This window comes from Saccopteryx leptura, chromosome 1 (genome assembly GCF_036850995.1).
Source record: "Saccopteryx leptura isolate mSacLep1 chromosome 1, mSacLep1_pri_phased_curated, whole genome shotgun sequence".
Taxonomy (NCBI): Eukaryota; Metazoa; Chordata; class Mammalia; order Chiroptera; family Emballonuridae; genus Saccopteryx; species Saccopteryx leptura.
This window is the reverse complement of record NC_089503.1, coordinates 382989641-383015579: the sequence shown is the minus strand read 5'-3', so window position 1 is coordinate 383015579 and position 25939 is coordinate 382989641. Positions and strand designations below refer to the sequence as shown.

General features: G+C 53.4%; 1 protein-coding gene across 2 annotated transcripts; it reads left to right on the top strand.

The window, feature by feature from the left end:
• The first annotated feature begins 9829 nt into the window (after window positions 1-9829).
• On the top strand, window positions 9830-20161 carry PI16 (peptidase inhibitor 16). 2 transcript variants are annotated; one of them, XM_066359518.1, is made up of 6 exons: window positions 9830-10059; window positions 14389-14610; window positions 17256-17365; window positions 17630-17718; window positions 18327-19010; window positions 19216-20161. In XM_066359518.1, exons 1-6 carry the CDS (start codon window positions 9889-9891, stop codon window positions 19335-19337), a joined length of 1398 nt encoding a protein of 465 aa, XP_066215615.1. In that variant the 5' UTR covers window positions 9830-9888; the 3' UTR covers window positions 19338-20161. The 2 variants fall into 2 exon arrangements, with proteins under 2 accessions (XP_066215615.1, XP_066215616.1); XM_066359519.1 differs by having other exon boundaries at window positions 9841-10059; window positions 18324-19010.
• Window positions 20162-25939: the final 5778 nt, after the last annotated feature.

The window sequence follows — 25939 nt, the reverse complement described above, 5'->3', positions numbered from 1 at the left end:
GTCGACGCTTTTACCCACTGCGCCACCACAGGTCAGGCTTTTTTTTTTTTTTTTGTATTTTTTTGGTATTTTTCTGAAGTTGGAAATGGGAGGGCAGTCAGACTCCCGCATGCACCCGACCAGGATCCACCCGGCATGCCCACCAGGGAGCGATGCTCTGCCCATCTGGGGCGTTGCTCTGTTGCAACCAGAGCCACTCTAGCGCCTGAGGCAGAGGCCATAGAGCCATCCTCAGCACCCGGGCCAACTTTGCTCCAATGGAGCCTTGGCTGTGGGAGGGGAAGAGAGAGACAGAGAGGAAGGAGAGGGGGAGGAGTGGAGAAGCAGATGGGCGCTTCTCCTGTGTGCCCTGGCCGGAATTGAACCCAGGACTCCTGCACGCCAGGCCGACGCTCTACCACTGAGCCAACCAGCCAGGGCTTATTTCTGATGTATTAGTTTTATAAAGATCCCTCAGTGTGTTCTCTTTTTAGCTCATTCTGTCATTTTATCTTTGCTTACTTTTTAAAATTCATCTTGTTAAATTTTTCTGTAACTCAAAATGCTACAGGCGGCCCTGGTCAGTTGGCTCAATGGTAGAGCATCATCCTGGTGTGTGGACGTCCTGGGTTCAATTCCCAGGCAGGGCACACAGAAGAAACACCCATCTGCTTCTCCACCCTTCCCTCTCTCACCTCTCCCTTTCTGTCTTCCTCTCCTGCATCCATGGCTCAACTACAGCGAGTTGGTCCCAGGTGCTGAGGATGGCTCTAGACCAGTGGTAGTCAACCTGGTACCTACCACCCACTAGTGGGCGTTCCAGCTTTCATGGTGGGCGGTAGCAGAGCAACCAAAGTATAAATAAAAAGACAGATTTAACTAAAGTAAGTTGTTTTATAAAGATTTATTCTGCCAAACTTAGCAAAAATCTGACATAAAGTACTTGGTAAGTAATTATTATTATATGCTTTAACTTGCTGTAACTCTGCTTTATACATTTTATAAAGTAAAGTTGCTTCCCTACTTTATAAATCACTATTACTGTGGAACCGGTGGGCGGTTAGAAAATTTTACTACTAACAGAGATACAAAAGTGGGCGGTAGGTATAAAAAGGTTGACTACCCCTGCTCTAGGGCCTCTGCCTCAGGTGCTAAGAAGAGCTCAGTTGCTGAGCAATGGAGCAACGTCCTGGATGGGGAGACCATCACCCCCTAGTGGGCTTGCCGGGTATATCTCAGCTCCCCACCCTGCACCAAGCTGACCCAGCGTTTACTACTTTTCTTCCTTCTGTCTGGCTTGGCTTTAAGAAACAAGGGCAAAGCTCATTCTTTTCAGCTGAGCTCCTTCCAGAGGCCTGTCGGAGGCCCTCTGCTCCTCTCCTGCCCTCTAGTTCCCCAGGCAGCTCTCAGGGACAGAGGCAGCCACATGCGCCATCCACCCTCACAGATGCCTTCCTACCTGAGGATGAAACGACAGAGATGTGCAGCCGACTGTGTACTTGAGGCCATGGTCCGGCCTGTCTTGGTCCAGGAATACCTCCTGGTCCCGGGCACTCGCACCCCTGCCCAACCCCCAGTGCCCAGCAGCTCTGCCCCCTGCCGGCCTCCAGACATCTCAGGTCCGGAGCCGGGCAACACCAAGGGCTGCGTGTGTGTGTGTGTGTGTGTGTGTGTGTGTGTGTGTGTGTGTGTGTGTGTGTTAGGCGTCTGTCCTGATGCTCAGCTTTAGGCCCTCACGGTTGCAGAAAGGAATGTGGTCCCCGCTCATTGAGGTTTAATAATCTTGTTGAGGAGACATGGGGAGCAAGTGGAAGGTGCATTTGAAGAACTAGACATCGCCCTGGCTGGATGGCTCAGCTGGTTAGAGCATCATCCTACAGCGCAGAGGTTGCCGGTTCAATCCCCGGTCAGGGCACATACGGGAACAGATTGATGTCCCTGTCTTTCTTTCTCAAACAATAATGGAATTTTAAAGAAAGAATAGACATTGAGAAATTAACCATATCATTACAAAATGAATCGGAACAGATGTGCCCATTCACCTGAAGAACGGTCCCCCCCTGCCTGAAGTCAGAATGCAGACCTAACAGAAACAGTAAAGAGCGTGCCCACCCTACAGGGTGGGGGCACCAGTGGGAGCCCAGCAGAGGCTGGCAGTGCCCATCTGACTGCAGACACAGGGCCCCTCAGGTCAGAGGCACGGCCGACCTCACCCACACCTCTCCTGGCCCAGATCTTCATTCGTGCTGAGCTGCAGGGGGATGCGGCGAGCTGGGCACCGGGAGGACCGGAGTGGCCAGCGTGAGCCAGGCTGTCGGCTCCGCGAGGGCAGGCCCTTCACGAGCGGTTCCGGGACAAATGCTGCAGAGTGACAGCCACTCCAGAGAAAAGAGAACTGAGCGGGACCCACAAAAATACTAATGTACTACGTGGAGGAGGGGCAGGAAGGTAGACATTCCAGAACGAGGGGATGAGTGCTTTACCTGGAAAATGAAGGCACAGAGGTAGGAACAGCATGATGTGTGCAGAGGACCAGGAGGAGATTGGCGAACATGGGCTCAGGGGGTAGGGCCAGATGGCCAGGTTGTGGGGCCTGAGGTCCAAGCAGAGGAGTTGACATCAGATGTGACAGGAATGGGAGCCACTGGGTCCCTGAGAAGGAATGACACGGGGTGACAGTGGTTCGAGAGTCACCAGCCAGGTTGGGCGGGCTGGCGGGCGCCTGGAGAGGAGCTGTGTGTGGAGGGACAGAGGCTGGGGCCAGGCAGGCAGGCAGGAGGTTACAGACCACCCGGGCTCAGGGCCGCCGGAAATGAAGACGTTAGGAAAGACAGGCAGATATGCACAAAAAAGATGGTCACAACAGCATTTGTATCAGCGAATGGCCACGGGTAGGAAAATGAATAAGTAGGTGGCTGTATTCGTGCGGTGGAATGTTGTTCAGCAGGGAAAATGAGCAGGGTGGCTCCAGGTGCCTCGGAGTCAAGAAATCTTGGAAGGAAGGAAGAGAGAGAGGGAGGGAGGGACAGACGGAGGGAGGGAGAGAAAAAAGGAAGGAAAGATGGGAGGCAGGAAGGACCACTTTTAGAGGGATCAAGTTCGTGCTGTCCAATGCAGTAACTGCTAGTCACGTGTGGCTATTTAAACTGAAATTTATTAAAATAAAAAGCGCAATCCCTTAGTCACACTAGCCACATTGCGAGGCCTGATAACTACAGTCAGTGGCTACTGTATCAAACAGCACAGATAAAGAGCGAGGTTTCCACCATCACCAGGGTTCCTTTGTAAGAGATGATGTTTTAAAACATACTCAATGTGACACTATGCATGGATACAGAGTATATAGCAAAAGTAGGATGTAAATCATGCAAATGTCAAACGGCACATTCAGATGGGGGTTATGTCTGGGAAGCAAGAGTCTTCGAGATCAGAGGAGGGACGCTGGGGGCTTCCATGTTTTACCTCTAAGCCAAGTGGCGGCTACGTGAGCACTTGTTATATCCTCAGCTATGCGTTTACACGTGGGAAGTGTTTCATAGTGAGTGCATTTTTAAAGGCGGGCACTGGTGCAGACAGAGAATAGGACAGGCAGGAGACCAAAACGACTTGGAATTTCCTGCCTGGGAAACTCCTGACCTTCCCCATCCTGGTCCCACGGGCACCAGTCAGCTGCTCCCCTGTTGCCATCACCACACAGACGTTCCTCCTGGTCCTCGTTGCCGTGGTTACCTGGCCTTCAGCCGGCTACGAAGGGGTCCGGCATAAGGGTGCTTCCTGCCAGGCGCCCACCCCTCTTGGGTGTCTCCTTTGCCTGCCCAGCCGCCACCCCCACATTCTGACCACAGGCTCCCCGACAGCAGCTCCAAACCCAAGCCTGGCCCCGTGCTCCTAGGGGGCCCCGCATGTCCCACGAGCACCCCAGCGCTCCTAGGGGGCCCCGTGTGTCCCTCGAGCACCCCAGCGCGGCCTGGGGCAGCTGTGCCCTCAGGAATTTGTCTGCACCAGGAGGCCAGCCGCCGCAGGAGGTCTGGGCCCGGCGCCCAGCCCGCTGAGGCCGAGGGCTCCTGGCCTCAGACTCGGGGCACTGGCCGAGTCTGGCATCTCAGGAGGCAGCGGGAGCCTCTGGCTACGATTCTGGGCGGGCGGGTAGCCAGGCCCTTCTCTTCGGGGCGATGTGTTGTGGTCCCCCATCCCCGTGGGGGTGACACCCTCTCCACAGAACCTCTCAGTCCCCCTTCTGGGAGCCATGAGACCCCAGACCAGGAGGTCAGCGATCCCAGTCAGCCCTGCAGAGGGGCCTGGGACCCTCCTGCCTCTCCACCCCCCACCCCTGTGCAGGGCAGCTCCTACCTGTGCCCCGTGCTGAGTGACACCCACTTTACCGAATCTCCCCAGCAATTCTCGAGGGTAGGTGGTGTAAACCCATTTTACAGATGGACAAAGAGAGGTCTGAGGGGCAGATGGCTCCTTCAGCTGGTGAATGACAGGATTAGAGCCTGGGTCTAAGCGGCGTCCGCCTCAGAACTCTCGTGGCCTGCTTTCTTGCCCTTCCTCTGGCTGTCACCTCGCCTCCCTGTCCTTGGCCTCGTCCTCCCAGCCCTCTGCGCCTTCATCTGCACGACCCCCTGCCCTGCTTCTCTCTCCTTCACCCGCCTCCCACCTCCCCCTTCTCCTCCCTCCTGAACCCGGAGTCACAAAGGTGGGCTTGAGGTGCAGATGCTGTGGCTCCCAGCTGGGTCCTGTGCCCACAAGGACCAGGTGCCCCTTCCGCGGTGGCTCCCTTCCCCGGGGACACCCCACACACCGCTTTAAGGGGTGGGCTGTGTGGAGAGGGGTCCTGGAATCTGCTCCCGGGAGACAGAGCTTGGAAGGGGCTACAGGGTGTCCCTGAACCAGTGTCACCTTTGGTTTGAGGCAGGAGTGACAGGAAGGAGGTGCTTGAGGTGGTGGGGTGATGGGGGGTAAGGGGACGCCCCACAAACCAGGACAGTGCGAGGCACTGGGAAGGGGGGGAGGTGCTTCCAGTCCCCTGACGCCCCCACACATACGCCGCCACATGACAGCAATGACTAGCCTTGGGGGGGGGGGGGGGCAGTCCCGGACAGTCCTTCCTCGTTACTTCCCAACAACCCCGCCGCCCCCGGGAAGTAGGAGCCCCAGAGAGGCCCAGACCTGCCCAGGTGGCCGCCACCCGCTGCCGACCCCGCCTCTGTCTCTCAGGGCTGAAGAGCGAGAAGCCAGATGAGAGGCACCAGGTGAGGGGCAGTGCTTTGATTCAAGCTCCGAACGAATGGGGACTGGGAATGGGGGGGGGGGGGGTCGCAGCTGCCCAGAAACTCGGGTCTGAGCAGAAGGGCGCTTTCCCGGGGAGGGGCCGCCCAGCCTGCAGGGACGAGGCCTGGCGCTGTCTTCTCTACAAACCCCCGCGTCAGAACCATTTATGTTCAGCATGTTGCCTGGTCCGAATGCCATCCAAGGCACGCGTCTGTCCTTTGAGAAGGTCTCTGTGTTGTTCTTCCTGGCTGCGACCAGGTCTGGCGTTCTCTGCAGCGGAACTCCAGTTCTGTAGCAACCACCACCCCTGTTCTACCCTCCCGTGCTGCGCCTGTGGAAGCCGAGCCGGCAGGGGGCTTGGGAGTCGATGCCAGTGACCTTTTGTTTCCGTGAGAACCCAGAGTGTGGCCAGCGATCGGGCCTGACCCTGACCTATAGATTCTAACGAAAGAGCAAGCTGAGATACAATTGGGAGCATGGGAACTAAGGAAAAAAATATCCACAATCTAAGAAAAAATCTTGTGCCCAAAGGTGAGTGATTCAGAGGTGTCTCCGAGACCCCCAAATGGTTACTAGCCCACTGTCTAACCTTGGGAGCTGGCTCCTGAAGGACAGCCCAGGTGTTCCCTGGAGTACTCTCTAACCACTGAGAGGGGTAGTTATAAAGATCTGGAGCAAGCAGGGGAAATATTTTTATTTTTATTTTTATTTTTCCAAAGTGAGAAGTGGGGGTGGGGGTGGGGCAGGCAGGCAGACAGACTCCCTCATGCGCCCAACAGGGATCCACCTGGCATGCCCACCAGGGGGCGATGCTCTGCCCATCTGGGGCGTTGCTCCATTGCAGCCGGAGCCATTCTAGCACCTGAGGCAGAGGCCATGGGGCCGTCCTCAGCACCCGGGCCTACTTTGCTCCCATGGAGCCTTGGCTGCCGGAGGGGAAGAGAGAGATAAAGAGGAAGGAGGGGAGAAGGGAGGAGAAGCAGATGGTCGCTTCTCCTGTGTGCCCTGACCGGGAATCCAACCCAGGACTTCCACATGCCAGGCTGGCGCTCTACCGCTGAGCACCAACCAGCCAGGGCCTAAGCTGAGGAAATTATTGACGATAAATGATCTGGGGAACATGACCCAATATCGTCCAGGTGCTATTGCTTCAATAAAGGCTAGAAAATAAAAGATACCAGGTCTGTGCTTCTCGGACTTTTGGTGGAGAAGGACAGGTTTGTTTTTGTAAAATGTCCAATAAAATACCATAAAAATTATGACAAGCATATATCCATCAAAGGACTATTATATAAAATACCTTAAACACTCAAAACCCAACAGTAAAAAAAAAAAAAATCCAATTAGAAGTGGACGGAAGTCATGAACAGACACTTCACCAAAGAGGACGGTGAGTGGGCACATGAAGAGATGTTCGCTAGGAGATGCAAATTAAGCCGCAGGGAGCACTCACCGCCCACCTATTGTATCCTGTGACTTTGTAACAAATTCCCACCAATGGAGTGGCTTCAAACTGCAGAAATGTATTCTCCCACTGTTCTGAAAGCCAGGAGGCTGAAGCCAAAGTGTCAGCAGGCCCGCGCCCCCTCCCCAGGCTCCGGGAAAGAATTCTACCTTGCCTCTTCCCACTGCTTGAGGCTGCTAGCAATCCTCGTGTTCCTTGACTTGTCGCTGTCATTCCACACTCTGCCTTCGTTGTCACGTGGCCTTCTTCCCTGTGTGTCTGTGTCTTCACATCGCCTTCCTATAAGGACACCAGTCATTGGATTTAAGGCCCACCCTCAATCCAGGATGATGTACTTTAACTTGATTATATCTGTGACAGACCCTGTTTCCAAGCAGGGGTGCACTCATAAGGTACTGGAGGTTAGGACTTGAATATATATATATATATATATATATATATATATATATATATATATATATTACCTTAGAGAGAGAGGAAAGGGAAGAGGGAAAGAGAGAGAGAGAGAGACTGACTTGTTTGGTGTTCCACCCATTCATGGATTCAGTGGTTGACTCTTGTGTGTGCCCTGACCGGGGATTGAACCCACAACCCTGGTGTACTGGTACAGCACTCTAACCAACAGAGCTAGCTACCTGGCCAGGGCCTTGAACATACCTTTAAAGGGGACATAATTCCACCCACAGTGACAGCTAAAATAATACATAGGGATGAGCACCGATGCTGCCATGTGGAGGAACTAGATCTCTCATGCATCGTGGCAGGAAAGTACATAGTTTGTGGTCACCGTATGACCCAGCAATCAAATTCTCAGCACTTACCTCAGACAAGTAAAAACTCAGGTTCACACAAAAATCTGTGCGCAATGTTCACAGCAGCTTTAGTTATAAGCCCAACCTGGAAACAACCCAAATGTCTTTCGATCGGTGAATGGTTCCAGGGGTCCCCAAACTTTTTACACAGGGGACCAGTTCACTGTCCCTCAGACCATTGGAGGGCTGCCACATACAGTGCTCCTCTCACTGACCACCAATGAAAGAGGTGCCCCTTCTGGAAGTGTGGTGGGGGGCCGGATAAATGGCCTCAGGGGACTGCATGTGGCCCGCGGGCCGTAGTTTGGGGAAGCCTGGAACTGTGATATCTCTACTATTCAGCCATATAAAGGAATTAGCTATTGATACACACATCAACCTGGATGGAGCTCAAGGGTGTTTGTGCTTAGTGGAAAAACCAGTCTCAAATGTTGCATGTGAACTTGTTGTTTTAAGATTGTTTGGCTATTTGGAGTTTCTTGAGATTCCATGTGATTTTTTGGGATTGATTTTTTTTTTATTTCTGCAAAAAACCGTCATTGGGATTTTGATAGGGGTTGCATAGAATCTATAGATTGCTTTGGGCAGTATTAAGACTTTTAATCGTAAACATGAGACAGAGATGCCTTTCCACTTATTTGTGTCTTCTTCAATTTCTTTCAGCAAATTTTTTTTTAGAAAATTAAGTTTAATGGGGTGACATTGATTCATAGCATACGCAGGTTTCAGGTAAACATTTCTAGAGCATTTGAATTGTTGGTGAGATGGGAATTGTGTACCCATCACCCAAAGTTAAATCCTTTTCTGTTACCATATATCTGTCCCTCAGTAGTTTTTATTTGTTTGTTTATTCAGTGAGAGGAGGGAAGGCAGAGAGATAGACTCCTGCATGCACCCTGACAGGGATCCACCTGGCAAGCCTACTAGGGGGCAATGCTCTGCCCATGTAGGGCATTGCTCCGTTGCTCAGCAACTGAGCTCTTCTTGGTGCCTGAGGTGAAGACCATGGAGCCATCCTCCGCACTTAGAGCCAACTTCCTCCAATCGAGCCATGGCTACAGGAGGGGAAGAGAGAGAGAGAGAGAAGTGAGAGGGAAGAGGGATGAAGAAGTAGATGGGCGCTTCTCATCAGTAGTTTTTTTTTTTACTGATTTTAATTTGTTGTGTTTACATAGTTTCAAGTGTTCCCCCGAATATATCTCCCTCACCAATAGTTTTTAATGTATAGGTCCCCATTCACTGTAAATGCAGGTTCAAGGACTACCAGCTGAACTGAACAGTACTGGTTCCAGCTTTCTGCCTCCTGAAGGCCAAGACCCGGGTCCCTGGCCCTGCACGGTCATTACAGTGCAAGTGCTTGACCACTGCGCCTGTTTCCCTTCCAGTATTTCCCCTCGGAGCTGCGGCCGCGTCAGCTCGCTCACCCCTCTGCTTTCCGGCTCGGTTTATTTAAAAAAACGGACACATTCTATTTTCTACACATTCAGAGCAGGGGCGGTCCCAGCGTCCCACCTACAAATGAGCACCTCAAGCACGTGCATTCACAGAGGACCCATGGAAGCCACGCTTGTCTCCATAGTGAAAAGCCCTATTGCAGGATACAGCTCCAGTGGGCAACACCTCAGTCCCTCCTCCAATCAGCAGGCGTCCTGACTCCCCAGGGGGCTGGGCCAGCCAAGGTCGTGCCATTGGGTGGTTTGTTGTCTGTCTACAGTTCCCGAGGACCTGCTCGGTGCCAGACACTGTACGGGGTGCTTTTTACATACATTCGATCTCATTTCATCCTCCTTCCAGCACTAGGAGGTGGGTATGATGAGTGTCACTGATTCAGTTGAGAAAATTGCCAAAAACACAGCCAGCAAAGGAGCAAAACCGAGATTCAGACTTAGCTCAACCTTCGCCCAATACCTCTCGCCTCTGGCCATCCCCCTCCGCAAGCCACCTGCACCCTCCTCTTCGCGTCCAGCCAGGGGGGATGGGGTCCATGTGGTTTCCTCCCTCTTTTCTGTCCTCGGCACCCGTGGGTGTGACCTCTGCAGAGGTTACTGGGCTTTTGCCGCCGGAGGGCCTGTCCACAGCTCGGGAGGACCGCGGCTCTCACGCGGCTCTTGGCCTGAGCCCCCGCTACTGAGAGAAGGGAGGCCTTTGCCAAGGACTCTGAGGGGAGTTCAATGCTGGGAGTGAACTCAACTCTGGTCGGGACCCAAGCACCCGGCCCTCCCCAAGACATCGTGTGAGCCGGGCTAGGCCTTCAGACGGCCCCTCCCGCCGCCCCAGCCAGGGTGGTGCTGGTGTGGGAGGAACTTTAAATCCAGCTGCCAGACCCCTGGCCGGGAGAGGCAGAGAGGGCTGGCCACCATGCACGGTTCCTGCAGTCTGCCGGTGCGGCTGCTGCCGCCACTGCTCCTGCTGGTGGCCACCGCAGGCCCGGCCGGAGCCCTCAGTGACGACGAGAGGCGTGTGATGGTGGAGCTGCACAACCTCTACCGTGCCCATGTGTCCCCACCGGCCTCTGACATGCTGCAAATGGTGAGTGTGGCCAGAGGCAGTCACCCGGGAGGACTGAAGGGCGCTGGGCAGGGCCTCGCACCAACCCCTCCCGCCCCTTCGCTGAAGCTTTCCTCCCAGACTCACCTCCTGGGTCAGTGACAGAGTCTCCGAGGTTCTGAGTCACAGGTCCCCGTAAGCAGCCCCATTTTACAGATGGGGAAACTGAGGCTCAGGAACAGGCCGGTTCTTCAGGGGTTTGCAGACCCCTCAGCAGACAGAGCCAGGCCTGGATGTCGTGGCTTCCCCCTCCAATGCCCCCTCCCGGCACTTCCTAGACAGCATGTGCCCCTGGGAGGGGGAACACCCTGGTGACAGCGGTCTTTCAGACGCCTTCCAAGGAGACAAGAGGGAACAGGACAGCAGGATGGGGCCAGGCACCTTGCGGGGGTGGGGTGAGCACGGAGGGAGGGGCAGAAGCAGACAGGGCGACTCTGGATCCCAGTTCAGATCTGTCTCACCCACCTGTACGACCTGTGCCTTTGGGTGAGTCCCTTAACCTAACAAGGATCCTCAGTTCCTCATCTGTAAAGTGAGGACATAATTGGAGTTACATATATGTCCACACAGACTGACTCCCCAGATAGAATACTGAGTGTGGAGGGGAGGAATGAAATATATATATTAGGATATATTTACATGAAGTTTAAAAATGTACAAAACACTGTTGTACACAGGTGGTGACACAGGCCGATGTAGTAAACATACGTGGACATGCCCACAGATGACAGAAGCGGGATTCGGGGTGACGCTTACTTCTGGCAGGGAGGGAGTGCATTCTGATGGCAGGGTGAGGGGCAGGATGTTTACTGTCAGTGCTGAAAGAGAGAAAGTGAGAAATTCAGCCCCTTCCTGCCCCCCACCCCCGAGGGCCAGACTGGCCCCTCCTCCCCAATCCCCCTCAGGTGGCCTGGAAGCTTGATGGGCAGTGCCCAGGGAGCCATACTAGTGTCCGAGAGGAAGGTCACTCCCGGGAACACAGCAGCGAGCCTGGAGGTCTGAGAGCAGAGTTTTAACAGCTGGGTCAATCCGGCGCAGTGACTCTGGTGGGCCCCTTCACCCTCAAAGGCCTACCTGTGTCTCCTGACCTATCCCATGGGGCCGGCAACCCCGCCCTGAGCGTCAGACAGGATGACCCATGAGAGAGCTCTTAGGGGTGCTCTAGACACACACAGCACCGCGACACAACCCCTGTGGGCCTGGGGATCCGGGTTCTGCAGACAAAGATCCGGTACCCGCTCTGCCACCAGCTCCCTGACTGAGGCCGGGAGCTCATTGTTGAGCCTCAGTTTCCCCATCTGTAGATCTTTAATGCCCCGCAGCCTGGCTGGCTGAGGCTGGGGAGCTACCCAGGCTGGGGGCTGCTTTGCTTGCAGAGATGGGCCTCAGGGATGGGGCAACATTCAGGGAAGCAGTTCGGGTATTGAGGGGACATGCTACTGCCTGGTGGGAACAAAGCTCAGGTGCAACCTCACCTCAGCAGTGGCAGATGCAGAGACTCTGCAGCCAGAAGGCCCGGATTCAAATCTTAACTTTGCCATTTATTCGCTGTGTGACCTCCGCCAAGGTGCTTAACCTCTCTGTGCCTCAGCGTCCTCACCTGTAAACTGGGGATGAGAACAGTATAACAACCACCTTGTAGAGTGGTTGTAAGGATTAGATGAGGGAACAGTGCCTGACAGTCAGTAAGGGTGCAGTAAGTATCTGATTAATAAGAGGGAACGGCTCCTGAGTGGGGCCAGTGTGGGTGGGTTATCGTGGACTCTTTCTCTCTCACAGCCTCCATATCTAACCATCACCCCTTGGACCTCCCAGAAGGCTCGATTTTCCTTGAGTCCTCTCCCCCACCCCTTTATCTCTTTGGCCTGGTTCAGTCTTTCATTTCTTCTCCCAAGGACTCCTAGAACAGCCTCTACCTGCTTCCCCGGGCTCAGGCCTCTTCCACCAGAATGAATGATCCGATCAACACAGGCCTGACCCTACTCAAAATCCCTCACTGGCTCCCACCGGCCCCCTCATGCCTCAGGATAGTGCTCCAACTCCCAAGAAGGCTCTCTCTGTGTGTCTGGCCCCTGCCTAGCTCTCTAGCCTCCTCCCCACCCACGTTCTCCATCAGTAACCCGACTGCTTGTCTGTCCCCAGCGAAACACTGTTTCTCTCCCGCATGATGTTGCTCATGCAGCACCTTCTGCTCGGGGCGCTCCTTCCCTCGCCACCGGGCTGGTGTCTCTTCTTCAACATTTAGCCCACTGTCCTCCACCTCCAGGTTGGGCTTTGGTGTCTCTACACTACCCATTGCGTACCTGTCATTTACCACAGGGTGGCCAAATTAGTGGCTTATGACAATGTGAATTTGGGCTTCTTGGTCCTTGTTGCCTCAGGGCTGGCTCGGTGTCCCAAGACTGTTGAATGAGTGAATGAATGAATGAATGAATGAGATAGTAAGTGAATAAATGGAGTTGTTTTCACACGCTGACCATGTGGCCAATGTGGGTGGGTGTCGTGACTTCTGAAACTCCCCAGGGGTCTCTGGACCACTGAGAAGCCTCTACACCCAAACCACTGACTCTCTCTCATGGTGGGACTCCAGGCATCTAGTCAGAATGGAAACGCCAGCAGGCTCTGCAGGGGAGACTGCGTGAAGCAGGGCCCTGTCTCAGCCATCGGCAGTTGGCAAGTATCTGCTGAGCACCTGCTGTGTGCCAGACAGTAGGGACACGTCACTGCCCTGCCCGAAGGCGGTACAGACTGGTCTGGAGTCCAGCAGATCATTCCAGACACCCTGATCCTCGTTCCCAGCACCCTGGCTCTTTAGCCCTCCCTGTCGCCCACTATTGCTGGAGTTTGAGACAATCTTAGGGGCTAGTGATTTGCCACAAAATAGCCCAAAAAGAAAAAAGGATTCACCCAAAGTCACAGCAGCAGGGCTGTCCCAGCCCAGAGCTCCCACCCACAGCCCAGGCAGCTGCTGTTGAGACCCGTGGTGGGTGGGGAGTGGGTGTGGACACACAGCTCTCTCCCCTCTGTCACCCAAGCTCCTGGTGCTTTATGGGCTGTCTGGCTCCCACCGCTGGATGGGTCCCCAAGGGTGGAGCAAGGGTTTTGGCCAGGAACTCCATTTCCAGCAGAGACCAGGACAAAGTTTAATGGGATCCAGGCCTCCCTTCTCAAACCCTCTGTTCAGATGCCTTGTTAACCCCTCTTCTCACCTACACTGAGCCTGTCCCCCAGCCAGGGGCGGAGAACCTCAGAGGCCCCCTAACTTAAAATGCTACCCTCCCGCTGTCATACCTGAGGTCCCCACTGGAGAACACAGCCTTCAGGATAAACAGCTCTTTGGGCCACCAAGGCTCTGAAAAGAGACCTCTCAGTGACACAGTGTCTCAGATACACTGAGACACTTACTTTTCTTGGAGAAAGGAATTGGCAGTTGACAAGAATTGAGAGCATTGGGGAACAGCACTCAGAATGGAACCCTGCAGCTGATAAAGCCGTGAGGACTGGGCCTTCCCAAGGAGAGAGTGGGCTGAGAGGGAATGGTCACCCCAAGTCAGATGTTTGCTGGGAGGGGTGCGGGAGGTGAATGGCTGAATAAACAACCCAACATCTCACTGGACATCTTGTGGTCTTCAGAGCAGTTCAGGCAGTCCTCGGAGGTAGGCAGAAGCATTGTTACCCACCTTTTACTTAGGATATTAATATATTTTTAAAGATTCTATTTATTGATTTTATTTATTGATTTTAGAGAGGAGAGAGAGAGAGAGAGAGAGAGAGAGAGAGAGAGAAAGAAAGTGGTGGAGAAGCAGGAAACATTAACTTGTAGTAGTTACTTCTCGTATGTGCCTTGACCCCGGCAAGCCAGGGTTTTGAACTGACGACCTCAGCGTTCCAGGTCAACACTCCATCCGCTGGCCCACCATAGGCCAGGCTAGGTTATTAATATTAATTAATAATACCATTGTCACAAACATCATCTCATTTCCTTTTCCCAGCATCCTATGAGAATTCAGAAAGTTTAGGCAATCTGTCCAAAATCACCCAGCTGGTGAACGGTCCCAAGTTTTGTAACTCCACAGCCTGGGGGTGGCACCTTACCACCTCCCCCGGGAAGCCCACCAGGAGCAGAGACCTGTTCCAGAGCAAAGCCAAGATTCACCCAGCTGGGGAGGGGAGGGTCTCCGATCGCCGGGAGCCCCCAGGAAACCCTCAACCTTTTTCTCTGCCCAAAACTATGGGCATCCTCACCCCCCTCTCTCACGCCCCTCTTCTGCCTCCACTGAGCCCGAGGCGTTCTCACCTTCCTCCCCGCAGAGGTGGGACGAGGAGCTGGCCGCCTTCGCCAAGGCCTATGCTCAGCAGTGCGTGTGGGGCCACAACAAGGAGCGCGGGCGGCGCGGTGAGAACCTGTTCGCCATCACGGACGAGGGCATGGACGTGCCGCTGGCGGTGGAGGAGTGGCACCACGAGCGCGAGCACTACAACTTCAGCGCCGCCACCTGCGACCAGGGTCAAATGTGCGGCCACTACACGCAGGTGCGAGCCCTGGTGGGCTGGGCTGGGTGAGCAGTAGGCGGGACCACACGAGAAGTGGGCGTGGCCTCAGAACAGGGGCGGGGCCACCTGTCTCATCACTGCCCACTAGTACCTGTACTCCACTCTCTAAGCCCCTTAGATGCTTCATAAAAGTCGTCTTTCCTTAGCTATTCATGGTTGTCTAGGCCTCTGACGAAGTCTGCTTCTCACACCGACTACACCATGTTCAGTTTCCTCTTTAAAAACCACCATCTGAAAACCCAGGCCGCCTCTCTGGGCCTTCTGGTCCTGAGGGACCTAAGTTAGGGGTCTCAGAGCCCGTTTCTCGATGGTAGTTATTGCACAGGGCGATCATGCCCAAGCTCTAAGCGGTCCTATCCTCTGGCTTACGACATGCGACATGCGGAGCTTTTGCCCCAGCAGTGGGCTCCCCCACACAATCGGGCTTCTCTCTCACTATCTTTCTGTCATTTCTCACGATGTCTGAGTTGCTCCTTCTAATCTGCCAAGGACAAATAAAGGAAACAGACAATTTTGTTTGTTTAATTTTTTCTTTTACTTTTAAAAACTATGTGTAATAAGAGCAAATTGTCACTGAAAGAAGGTTTCAGGGAAAAAGCATGGCTTGCCTGTCACAGTCACTTTTTGCTGATGTCCGGTTTCTCTACATTTTGGAACTTCGTGTTTGCAGCTAAGAGGTATGGGGGGTGGTAACATTAGAGTTACTGAATTCTGTTTTCCTCCTTCCCCTGCTTATGTGTTGTTCAACATTAACACAACAGGATTTTGTTTTGTTTTTAAAGACAAAGAAAAATAAACCAACCATCTTCCCACTCATATCCACCAATTCCATTTCCTAGTGCCTCATTTGAATGGTATTTTTAGTGCTAATCTTTTTTTTTTTTTTTTTTTTGTATTTTTCTGAAGCTGGAAACCGGGAGAGACAGTCAGACAGACTCCCGCATGCGCCCGACCAGGATCCACCCGGCATGCCCACCAGGGGGCGACGCTCTGCCCCCCCCCCCCCCCGGGCGTCGCTCTGTCGCGACCAGAGCCACTCTAGCGCCTGGGGCAGAGGCCAAGGAGCCATCCCCAGCGCCCAGGCCATCTTTGCTCCAATGGAGCCTCCGCTGCGGGAGGGGAAGAGAGAGACAGAGAGGAAGGAGAGGGGGAGGGGTGGAGAAGTAGATGGGCGCCTCTCCTGTGTGCCCTGGCCGGGAATCGAACCCGGGACTTCCACACGCCAGGCCGACGCTCTACCACTGAGCCAACTGGCCAGGGCCTAGTGCTAATCTTTAGGGCAGGAAATCCCAACATCACCCACAGAGATCAGGAAGTTGTGAGGGTGCAGGCCTCCCTCTGTATCCTGCCACCTCTCACACCACCCGCCTTCTCCGCAGGGATTGCTGTTGGTGCCGGGCAGAAGTGGGTCCGTCCCACCTCTGCCCCAGTGCTCTCCAGGGCTGAGTGCACAGGCACTGGGTCATTTCTGCCTGGGAGATGCTCGACAGCTGGAGGGCCCTCAGCTGATTGAAGCAGAGAGACCCCAGTCCCAGGAGGGTGTACAGAACAGATAGCCATAGCCAGGTCTCACAGCAAAAACTGACCCAGTTTGAGTGACTCCTGGGCAGACTGGGCCTAAACAGCAAAGGGGAGGTTGCTGGTCTCAGCCCAGGGCAGTGTGCAAAGATTGCTTTGTCTTTTCAGTTTTATATTTAAGACAGAACTCCTAGCAGCTGGGAGACCCACACCAAGAGATGGCCGAGCAGGTCCCTGCTTACTTGTGGTTTGGGGAAAGCCCCACTTCCAAAATGGTTCCTCCTGTTTCCTTCTTTGGATTTTGCTTCTTGCTAATGTTTAAGATTCTCCCATTTGAGATTAATTCCTTTGGATATATCCCGTTTAAAATTTTTTTCTAATTGACTTTAGCGAGAGAGGAAAGGAGAGAGAGTGAGAGAGACAAAAACACAGATTTGTTCCTGTATGTGCCCTGATTGGGGATCAAACCAGCAATCTCTGAGCTTCGGGATGATGCGCTAACCAACAGAGCTATGCCACCAGGGCTTTTTATAGTTTTTTGTTGGTGGTAGTTTTTTGGGTGTTTTTTTTTTTTTTTTTTTTTTAATTCCCTTGTTTAAAACGTAAGAGCCTCTAGGAACAGCCCACAGGAAAATTTATGGGGTATATCAAAAGGAAGGTTTTCAGGCCTGACCTGTGGTGGCGCAGTGGATAAAGCGTCGACCTGGAAGTGCTGAAGTTGCCGGTTCAAAACCCTGGGCTTGCCTGGTCAAGGCACATATGGGAGTTGATGCTTCCTGCTCCTCCCCCCCTTCTCTCTCTCTCTGTCTCTCCCTCTCCTCTCTAAAATGAATGAATGAATGAATAAATAAAAGGAAGGCTCTCAGAAGAGAGGCCTGGTGAAGTAATAGTTGACAGGGAAAGTAGTCTGTTCGGGACAAATTCTCCACGCCCACCCCACGCCCCCTGTTCAGAGTTTTGTCCACAGGCTGCATGTCCTCAGGGGCTTGGATCTCACCAGCCCAGCTGTAAGCACAGCTCCTGTCCCCACCTGTAAAGGCTGGTGCAGAGAGACACGCCAGGGGCCGTCCCACCCACGCTAAAGGGTTGGGCTTGCCCTTCTCCAGGTGGTCTGGGCCAAGACCGACAGGATTGGCTGCGGCTCCCACTTCTGTGAGAAACTCCAGGGCACTGACGAGACCGATATCCACCTGCTGGTTTGCAACTATGAGCCCCCGTGAGTCCGAGAGGGCCCCGGGGAAGGCAGAGGAGTTGGACACAGTCTAAGGACAGTGGGAGGGGGCGGATCTGGAGCCTGTGCCGGATACCCGTGAGGGAGCCGCGAGGGCACCTGCAGGAGTCTGCTTTCATTGGCCCAGCAAGTCAGTTGGGAGCAATAAGAGCCAGGGGCCCTTCAGGTCTAGGTGTATGTGCAAGGGCTAGGGTGAGGGGTGGCCAGGGATCCCGCCCTTCCCCCCAGCATTCTTCTTGCCTCCGGCAGGGGGAACGTGAGAGGGCGGAGACCCTACCAGGAGGGGACCCCGTGTTCCCAGTGTCCCTTGGGCTACGGCTGCGAGAACTCCCTCTGTGGTGAGTCGGGGATGGGGTGGGGTGGGGATGGAGAGGAAGGAGAGGGACGCGGACTGTCTGGACTGTCCTGCGGCTCCTGAGCGGTGTGAGGACAGGGGAGGGGCCCGGCGGGACGCGACCTCCAGGGACCCTCGGCAGTCCCATCCCATCGGGTTCCCAAGCCCATTTTGCAATTCCTTGCGCAGTCACTTTGTCGTCCCGTCGTTCCAAGTGATCGAATTTCAACCCTCCAGGTAGAGGGTAGCCGGAGTCCCGCGGCTCCGGAGGTGGGCGTGGTCAGATGGGGAAAGCCCGGGGTGGGCGGGGCCGTTGTGGGCGGGGCCAGAGGGACGACGATGGGCGTATTAGGTGCTGGGGTCCCCCAGAAGTCCCCTGAAATAGTGGAAGTGCGAGTACAGAGAGAAGAAGAGGTGGATGGAGGAGCAACTGTGTCGATCACAAGAAATAGCTTTTATTATCAATGAGGAACACATTCCCCGGAGAGGGTGTGTGTATGTGTGTTTGTGTGTCTTAGGAGGACACTTGGTCGCCTCACCTTGATTGTGGTAGGGTGAGGGATATGGGGTCCTGCTCGAAGCATTAATGCCAGGCCTTGTCTCTCTTAGCAGAACCTATCAGAGACTCAGAGGAGGCTCAGGAGTTGCCTCACCTGATAACTGAGAGCACATCTTCCCTGGCAACTGAAACCTCAGCCTCCATAAAAGGGGGTATCTCTTCTTCCTGGGCAACAGAAGCTCCATCCTTCATGGTAACAGAAGTCTCAGGCTCCCTGGCAACCAAGGCTCTACCTGCCTTAGAGACCAAGGCCCCATCTTCCTTAGCAACAGAAGGCACCACCTCCATGGCAACCGAGGCTCCATCTTCCTTAACAACTGAGGGCCTTTCCTTTTTGGAAACTCACAGCCTATTCTCCTGGGATGAGGGACGAGCTACCTCCCCCAAATCGACCCATGAGCCTATCCCCAAGTCGGTAGACGAAGAGGCCAGCAGGACAACAGTGCCCTCCGGGAGCCCAGAGAGTTCTCTGCACCTTGAGGTGTCCCCGACAGGGACACAAGAGCTACTACCCCACTCCCAGGTGATGAGTGAGGCTGAGGCTGAGTTGCTTTCCTCCAGTGAGGTCCTGGCCTCAGTTTCTCCAGCCCAGGACGAGCCAGGTGAGCTGCAGGCCACCCTCGACCACATGGGACACACCTCCAACTTCTCCAAGTCCACACCCAACTTCCCTAATACCTCTGCCACGAATAATGCCATTGGCGGGCGAACCCTGGCCCTGCAGTCATCCTTGGCAGGTAAGGCCTGTAGTGTCTGTCCTACATTCCCTCCTGACTCCTGATTGCCAGCATTCTGTCCCCAACATGGGCGGTGTGGGCATGAGGGTGCAGTGCCCTCCAGATAGCTTTCTCCTGGGCCGCTGGGCCCCCGTGTGCCTGGGGGTTGGGTGGAGGCCAGGCAGAGCTGTTTCCAGGCTGAGGCAAGCCCTCTTCCTTCCTGCAGGTGCGGGGGACCCTGAAAAGCAGCAAATCAAGTCAGGGCTGAACCTGGGCCCTGGTCGCATCTGGGGCCCTCTCCTGGGTCTGATGCTACTGCCTCCCCTGGTGTTGGCTGGAATCTTCTGAAGGGGTCACCACTCAAAGGCAAGGCCTGCTGAGGGGACCCCAGCCTCATGTCCACTCTGGGTTGTCTTTTTCTAAGTAAGAAGTGACAGCTTCCGGGCAGGTCCTGCTCTGTGGCCCAAAGGCCCCCTTCACTTCAGCTTCCGGCCAGGCCCCAGGCCGTGCCGATCCCTGGCCCTGTCCTAGGGGTGCCTCTGCCTCTGGGGCGGCCCACCCCTCAGCTAGCTGCAGGCTGTTCTGAGCAGCGTTCTTGTGGCCAAGCTCCTGCTCTTCTAGGGACAGAAGCTCTCGGGGCTTCCCAGGAGCCCCTTGGCCCTCCCAGCCCAACCTCTCCCTGGAAACATCTGACCCTGGGCTGCCTCCAGGCATGCCTCCTGACTTCGCAGAGTGAGGAGATCAGCTGTCCTTCTGCCATCTCCCCAACCTTGTCCCCAGAGCCCCAGACAAGATGCTTCTTGGCTGAAGGCCCTCTGGAAGGGGAAGGCTACAGGGCACGCGCCTCGCCCAGACATCTTGGCCCGGCGGGCAGCAAGCTCAGGTTGCCGCCCGATGACTGCCCCTCTGGCCCAGACCCCTCCTGCCCCTCCTGTGTCAGGCTGGGTGGGGCTGGGGGGTGGGCAGGGATCCTGGGGAGGGCCCTGCCTGCACGGCCTGGGGCTGTCTGCCTACGCAAGGGGGGGTTCTCTCCCCACTTGCTGGGTAATGGCAGGGTGGGGTGGCTGTGTGGCAGATGGACAAGCCCCACCTGCTGGGGTCCTATGGGTGGGCAGGCAGAGACCAGGGAAGGGAAGCAGTCCCGATCCTGAATAAAAGTCCGTGTAAGAGTACCCCGTCTCCATTTTTGCAAGGGGCGGGTGGCCCTGAAGAGGCTCGACACTTCCCGTACCAACCTGTGGCACCTGTTCCTTCTCTTTCACACCTCACTATCCCCAAATACTCCCTTTAATTCATTAGGGCGCCCTTCCTTTCCTTTCTATAACCGTCCACCCCCACCCCCCCACCCCCGTAAATCCTCAGGTTTCTGGCAGGGAACAGAAAGGACCAGGGAAGGCCAAGGGCGTTGGGCTGACTCTACCAGCTCCCGGAGTCACCAGTGGGGCCAAGTTGGGTTTGGTACCCAGGGTCAAAGACTGGTATGCGATCTCTTCACAAGGGCACTGCTACCCAGGCCCATCTGGTGCAGAAGGGCAGAAATGTAGCTCAGGCATGGCTTTACCAAGCCTTGGTGGTTGCTGGAGTCCCAGACACCCCCCTAGGGGAGCACGACAGGATTGTCTGGAAATGCCATGGGGCAGGAAAGCACAGGCGTGTGTGTGCGCGTTTGTGTGTAGGGCCAGCACTAGTGGACTGAGGGTGACGTGGGACCAGGCTGCAGTGGTGAGGAGGGGCAGAGCGACTGTCTCCAGGCCGAAGGCAGTGTCAGCAGTTAAAAAGGAGGCGTTCAAACCAGGCCAGTGCTGCATGCCTTCCATATGTGTCTATAATTTATAATGTCTGTTAAGATATAACTCATATACCATCAAATTCACTCATGGAAATTGTGTCACTCAATGGTTTTAAGTGTAGTCACAGGGCTGTGCGGCCCTAGCTGTGGTCAACCTTAGAACCATTTTACTACCCTAAGAAAGAAACCCATACATACCCATTAGCAACCCCTTTTCCTTCCAACTTCTCCCACCCCCAGTTCTAAGCCACCACTAACCTATTGTCTCTACGGATTTGCCCAGTCTGGAGATTCTGTATAAATGGATTCACACGCTATGTGGCCTGTTGTGTCTGACTTCCTTCACTTAGTGAGATGTTTTCGAGGGTCATCCATATTGTAGAATAGAGAAGTACTTCACACTTTTTCATTGCCAAGTAATATTCCATTGTATGGAATACATTTTATTTACCCAGGCATCAAATGGTGGACATTTCAGTTGTTTCTACTTTTTGGCTATGATAATACTGCTATAAACATTCCTGTAAAAGCACCTGACCAGGTGGTGGCGCAGTGGATAGAGCATTGGACTGGGACGCGGAGGACCCAGGTTCGAGACCCCAAGGTCGCCCGCTTGAGTGTGGGCTCATCTGGTCTGAGCAAGGCTCACCAGCTTGAGCACAAGGTCGCTGGCTTGAGCAAGGGGTCAGTCGGTCTGCTGTAACCCCCCAGTCAAGGCACATATGAGAAATCAATCAATGAACAACTAAGGAGCCACAACAAAGAATTGATGTTTCTCATCTCTCTCCCTTCGTCTGTCCCTATCTGTTCCTCTGACTCTCTCTGTCTGTCACACACACAAAGAAGAGAGAAAACATTCCTGTAAGTTTTTGTGTGTGGACATGTTTTCCTTTCTCTTGGATATACATCTAAACGTGGCATCAGATGGTAACTCGGGATCATATGGTAACTCTTACACTAACTCCCCTCCAGCTTTATTGAGAAACCGTTGACATACATCGCTGTGTGACTTGAAGGCATAGAGCATGATGATTTGATTTACATTTATTGTGAAATAATTACCACAACTGGTGTCTCATATAAATAAGGATAGGAAAGAAAAAATTTCTCCTTGTGATGAGAATTCTTAAGAGTTCACTCTTCTAATAACTTTCTCATAACCCTACCTGTAGTAGTGTTCGCTACAGCATCATGCTGCTCATGACGTAAGGGAAGCGCCCCTGGTATTATCTTAGACCTGGAAGTTTGTGCCTTTTGAGCACCTTCCTTTAATTCCCCTCCTCCCATCTGCCTGATCTTTTTCCAAGTTTGAGTTTTGTTGTTTTGGATTCCACATAGAGGTAAGATCAGACAGTATCGGTCTTTCTCTGACTTAAAGAGTATTTTACTTACCATAATGCCCTCGAAGTCCATCCATGTTGTCACAATAATTTCCTCACTTTTATGGCTGCATAATATTCCAGCATGTGTGTGTGCGCGCATTGTGCGTGTACATCATCTTTATTCGTTCGTCCAGGGATGCACGCACAGGTCACCTCCAAGTCTTGGCTAGTGTCAATGACACGGCTGGGAATGTGGGGGTGCCAATGTCTTCCAGGTTTGTTTTCATTTCCTTTGGGTAAGTTTCCAGATGTGGACTTGTGGATCAAATGGCAGTTCTGTGTTTAACTATTTGAGGAACTACCAGACTGTTCTCCAAACTAGCTGCACAACTTTACATGGGAACCAGCACTGTATCAGGGTTTTAACTTCCCCACATCTTCACCAGCACTGTCATTGTGTCAGTTTTATCACAGCTATCCTGAGTGTGAAGTGGTGTCTCACTGTGGTTTTGATTTGCATTTCCCCGATGACGAATGATGAGCATCTTTTCAAGTGCACTGAAGTTTATTCAAGTCTTTTTTCCGTTTTTAAAAATTGGGGTATTTGTCTTATTATGGAGTTCTAAGAATTCTATGTTCTAGATACAAGTCCCGTATCAGATATATGATTTGCAAATGTTTGCTCTCATTCTGTGGGTTGTCTTTTCCATTTGTGTTGATATCCTTTGAACACAAGTTTTACATTTTGACAATACCCAGTTTATCAATTTTTTCATTTTGTTGCTTGTGCTTTTTGATGTTGTAGCTGAGGAACCAGTGCCTAATCCAAGGTCACAAAGACTTAGGCCTATGTTTTCTTCCAAGAGCTTTATACATTGAAATCTTTGACATTTTAGTTAATTTTTGTATGTGGTATAAAATGGGGACCCAACTTCATGCTTATGCATGTTCATACATATCCGGTGTTCCTCTCCCCGCGTCTAATTGTCAGTACCCTTGTCAAAACCAGGTGACCACAAAGGTTGAGTGTTTCTGGACTCTCAATCCTATTCCACTGGTCTGTATGTCTCTTTACGCCAGTACCACACCCTCCTGATTACTGCAGCTTGGTAGGAAGTTTCAAAATCAGGAAGTGCAAGTCCTCCAACATTGTTTTTTCAAGATTGTTTAGGCTACTCTGGGCCCCTTGAATTTCCATATTAATTTTAGGGTCAGCTTGTCAAATTTCTGCAAAGAAGTCAGCTGAGGTTTTAATAGGGTGTGTATAATCTGCTATCTTAACTATATTACATTTTCCAATCCAAGAGTATAGAATGATTTTCCATTCCATTTGGGTCTTGACTTCTTTTAACGTTTTAGTTTTCAAGGTGTTTTTCAATTCTTTGTTAAATGTGTTCATAAGTACTTTTTTAAAATGAATTTTATCTTATTTTCATTTTCACTTTGTCCAATTGGAAGTGAATAGAAGAAATATAACTGATTTTTGAATATTGATCTTGAATCCTACAGCCTTGATGCATTCACTTATTATAGAAGTATTTTTAGTGGATTCCTTAGGATTTCTTCTATACAAGATCATGTCATCTACAGAGATAGTTTAATTCTTCCTTCGACCCCGACAGTGTTCTTCCCTTGCCTGATCGCCCAGGCGCCACAGAGCTGTGGCAGCAGTGGACATCCTTGACTGGTTCCTGATCTCCAGGGGAAACATGAGGCCTTTCACCATTCGGTGCTACTTGTGGGTTTTTCACATTCATCAGATTCTATCAATGGTTAGGTTACGGGAGTTCTGTAGTCTTAGGGTTTTTGAATGTTTTTATCATGAAGGATGTTAAATTCTGTCAAATACTTTTTCTGTCTATTGAGACAATCCTATGACTTTTGTTCTTTATTCTGTGGAATGAGCGTGTTGCCCGGATGTCCAGATGTTGATCCCGCTGTTCCTGAGGGGTTCCCTCCTCTCTTGGGCCTGTTTTCTAACACTGCCTTCTCCTGGGTCCTATGGGGTTGTCAGCTGTGGTAGTCTCTGGGCAGGGTGGAACTGAGCGGCCCAAACCCATTTTTTTCCTAGTTTTTTAGTGGACTATGCCTGCCTCCTGCAAAGAACACCCATGGCCAGCCCTCAGGAAAACTGTCATGTGAGAACCTACCCAAGACCAGGAGCAGGGACCTCACTGGAAGCTTATTTTGAGGGAAATAACATGGTGTTCTGTACAAACAGGCCAGCAGTGACACATGGGCAGGGAGGGGATGTCAGCACAAGCCCGTGAGGCTGAGAGGACATGTGGAGAGGGCGGGGCTGGCACTCAGGCCTTGAGGACAGGAGCGGGGACAGGGTTGGCTCCAGCTCTGTGCTGCATGACTCCAGGCCTCTGGGGACCAGCACAGGCTCCCGCTGCCACCTCAGGCTTTATCACAGGGGGTCCCAAAAGGCCTGTCACAGGCTCTTCTAGCTCTGTCCATCAGAATCACGTGTCCCAGGAGGGGAGGGCGGTGACAGGCTTCCCACAATATTCCTGCTCCCGTCACCCCTCCTTCTGCCAACAGCTCTGCTTCCCGTCTGCCCCAACCCAACCAACATCCTCTCCCCGACGTGGACCTTGTCATCCTAGTGTCTCAGCCTGGCAGGGAACGTGCCAGGTGCTCAGAGGGCTGGTGAGGCCTCAGGCCTCCAAGGCTGAGACCAGGGAACAAAGGGAGTGTTTAACATGCACAATGCACCTGGCTGAGTACTGGACTGGAAACTTGCTTTAGCAGGTGGGGATAAAACCTGGACTCTGTGTCGAGTACCAAAGTCACTTCTAGCCATTTCTGGGCGTGGAAGACAGCCTGGGAAATGCAGTTCATTTCTAGCCATTTCTGGGCGTGGAAGACAGCCTGGGAAATGCAGTTCATTTCTAGCCATTTCTGGGCGTGGAAGACAGCCTGGGAAATGCAGTTCATTCCTAGCCATTTCTGGGCGTGGAAGACAGCCTGGGAAATGCAGTTCATTCCTAGCCATTTCTGGGCGTGGAAGACAGCCTGGGAAATGCAGTACAGCCCCCGAAACTCGAAGTCCCGGAGTATGAGCTGGGAACAGCAGTGCTCTCCTTGGGGAACTCCCCGAGCCCATCACAGCCACTCTTCCTCCACAGGGCCCCTCCACATGTCAGAGGGAGGGCCCTCCGGCCAGCTTAGCGCAGGGCCCGAGGTGCAAGTGCCTCAGTCTGGGGACCGTGGGAAGCAGTCAGTGCACCAACAGGACTTGAATGTGGAGCAACAGGAAGAGAAGGTGCCCCAACAGAGGCCAGCGGTGGGGCAGCAACGTGGGGCTGGAGAAAGGCAGTATGGCACGGGGCGCCTCGCATCGAAGGGCCTGCCCTCCCCAGAGATGGTGCTGGCAAGGCCTGGCCCGCTCACCCAGCCCTGTGCCCCCCTGGCTGCTGCTTGAGCTACCTGAAGCGAGGACAGGAGCTCAGTGGCCTCAGCCGATGTACATGTACAGGACACCACTGAGGCCCCCTCTGTGTTCTTGGGGAACAAGGATCTGGAGTGCACTGCTCTAGAGCCTCCTGTTACGAAACCACTGGGGAAACCCAGGGCTGCAAAAGCATCCCGGGCCACCCGTGGGAGAGAGCCGGCCAAGCCCGCGAGGCCCGTGCCCAGTCAGCAGACGGCAACGAGGAGCACAGCTGGCCCTCCGCGGGCATGCGAACGCCAGCAGGGGCTCCCAGGCCAGCACGTCCCGTGGTCAGCTCTGCCTGCTTACGGACCCTGGCACGGGACAGGAGCGAAGGGAGGGCGTTCTGCCGCTCTGAGAGATGGCAGGGCTTGGTGCTTCCACGGGGCCCACGTCGGCT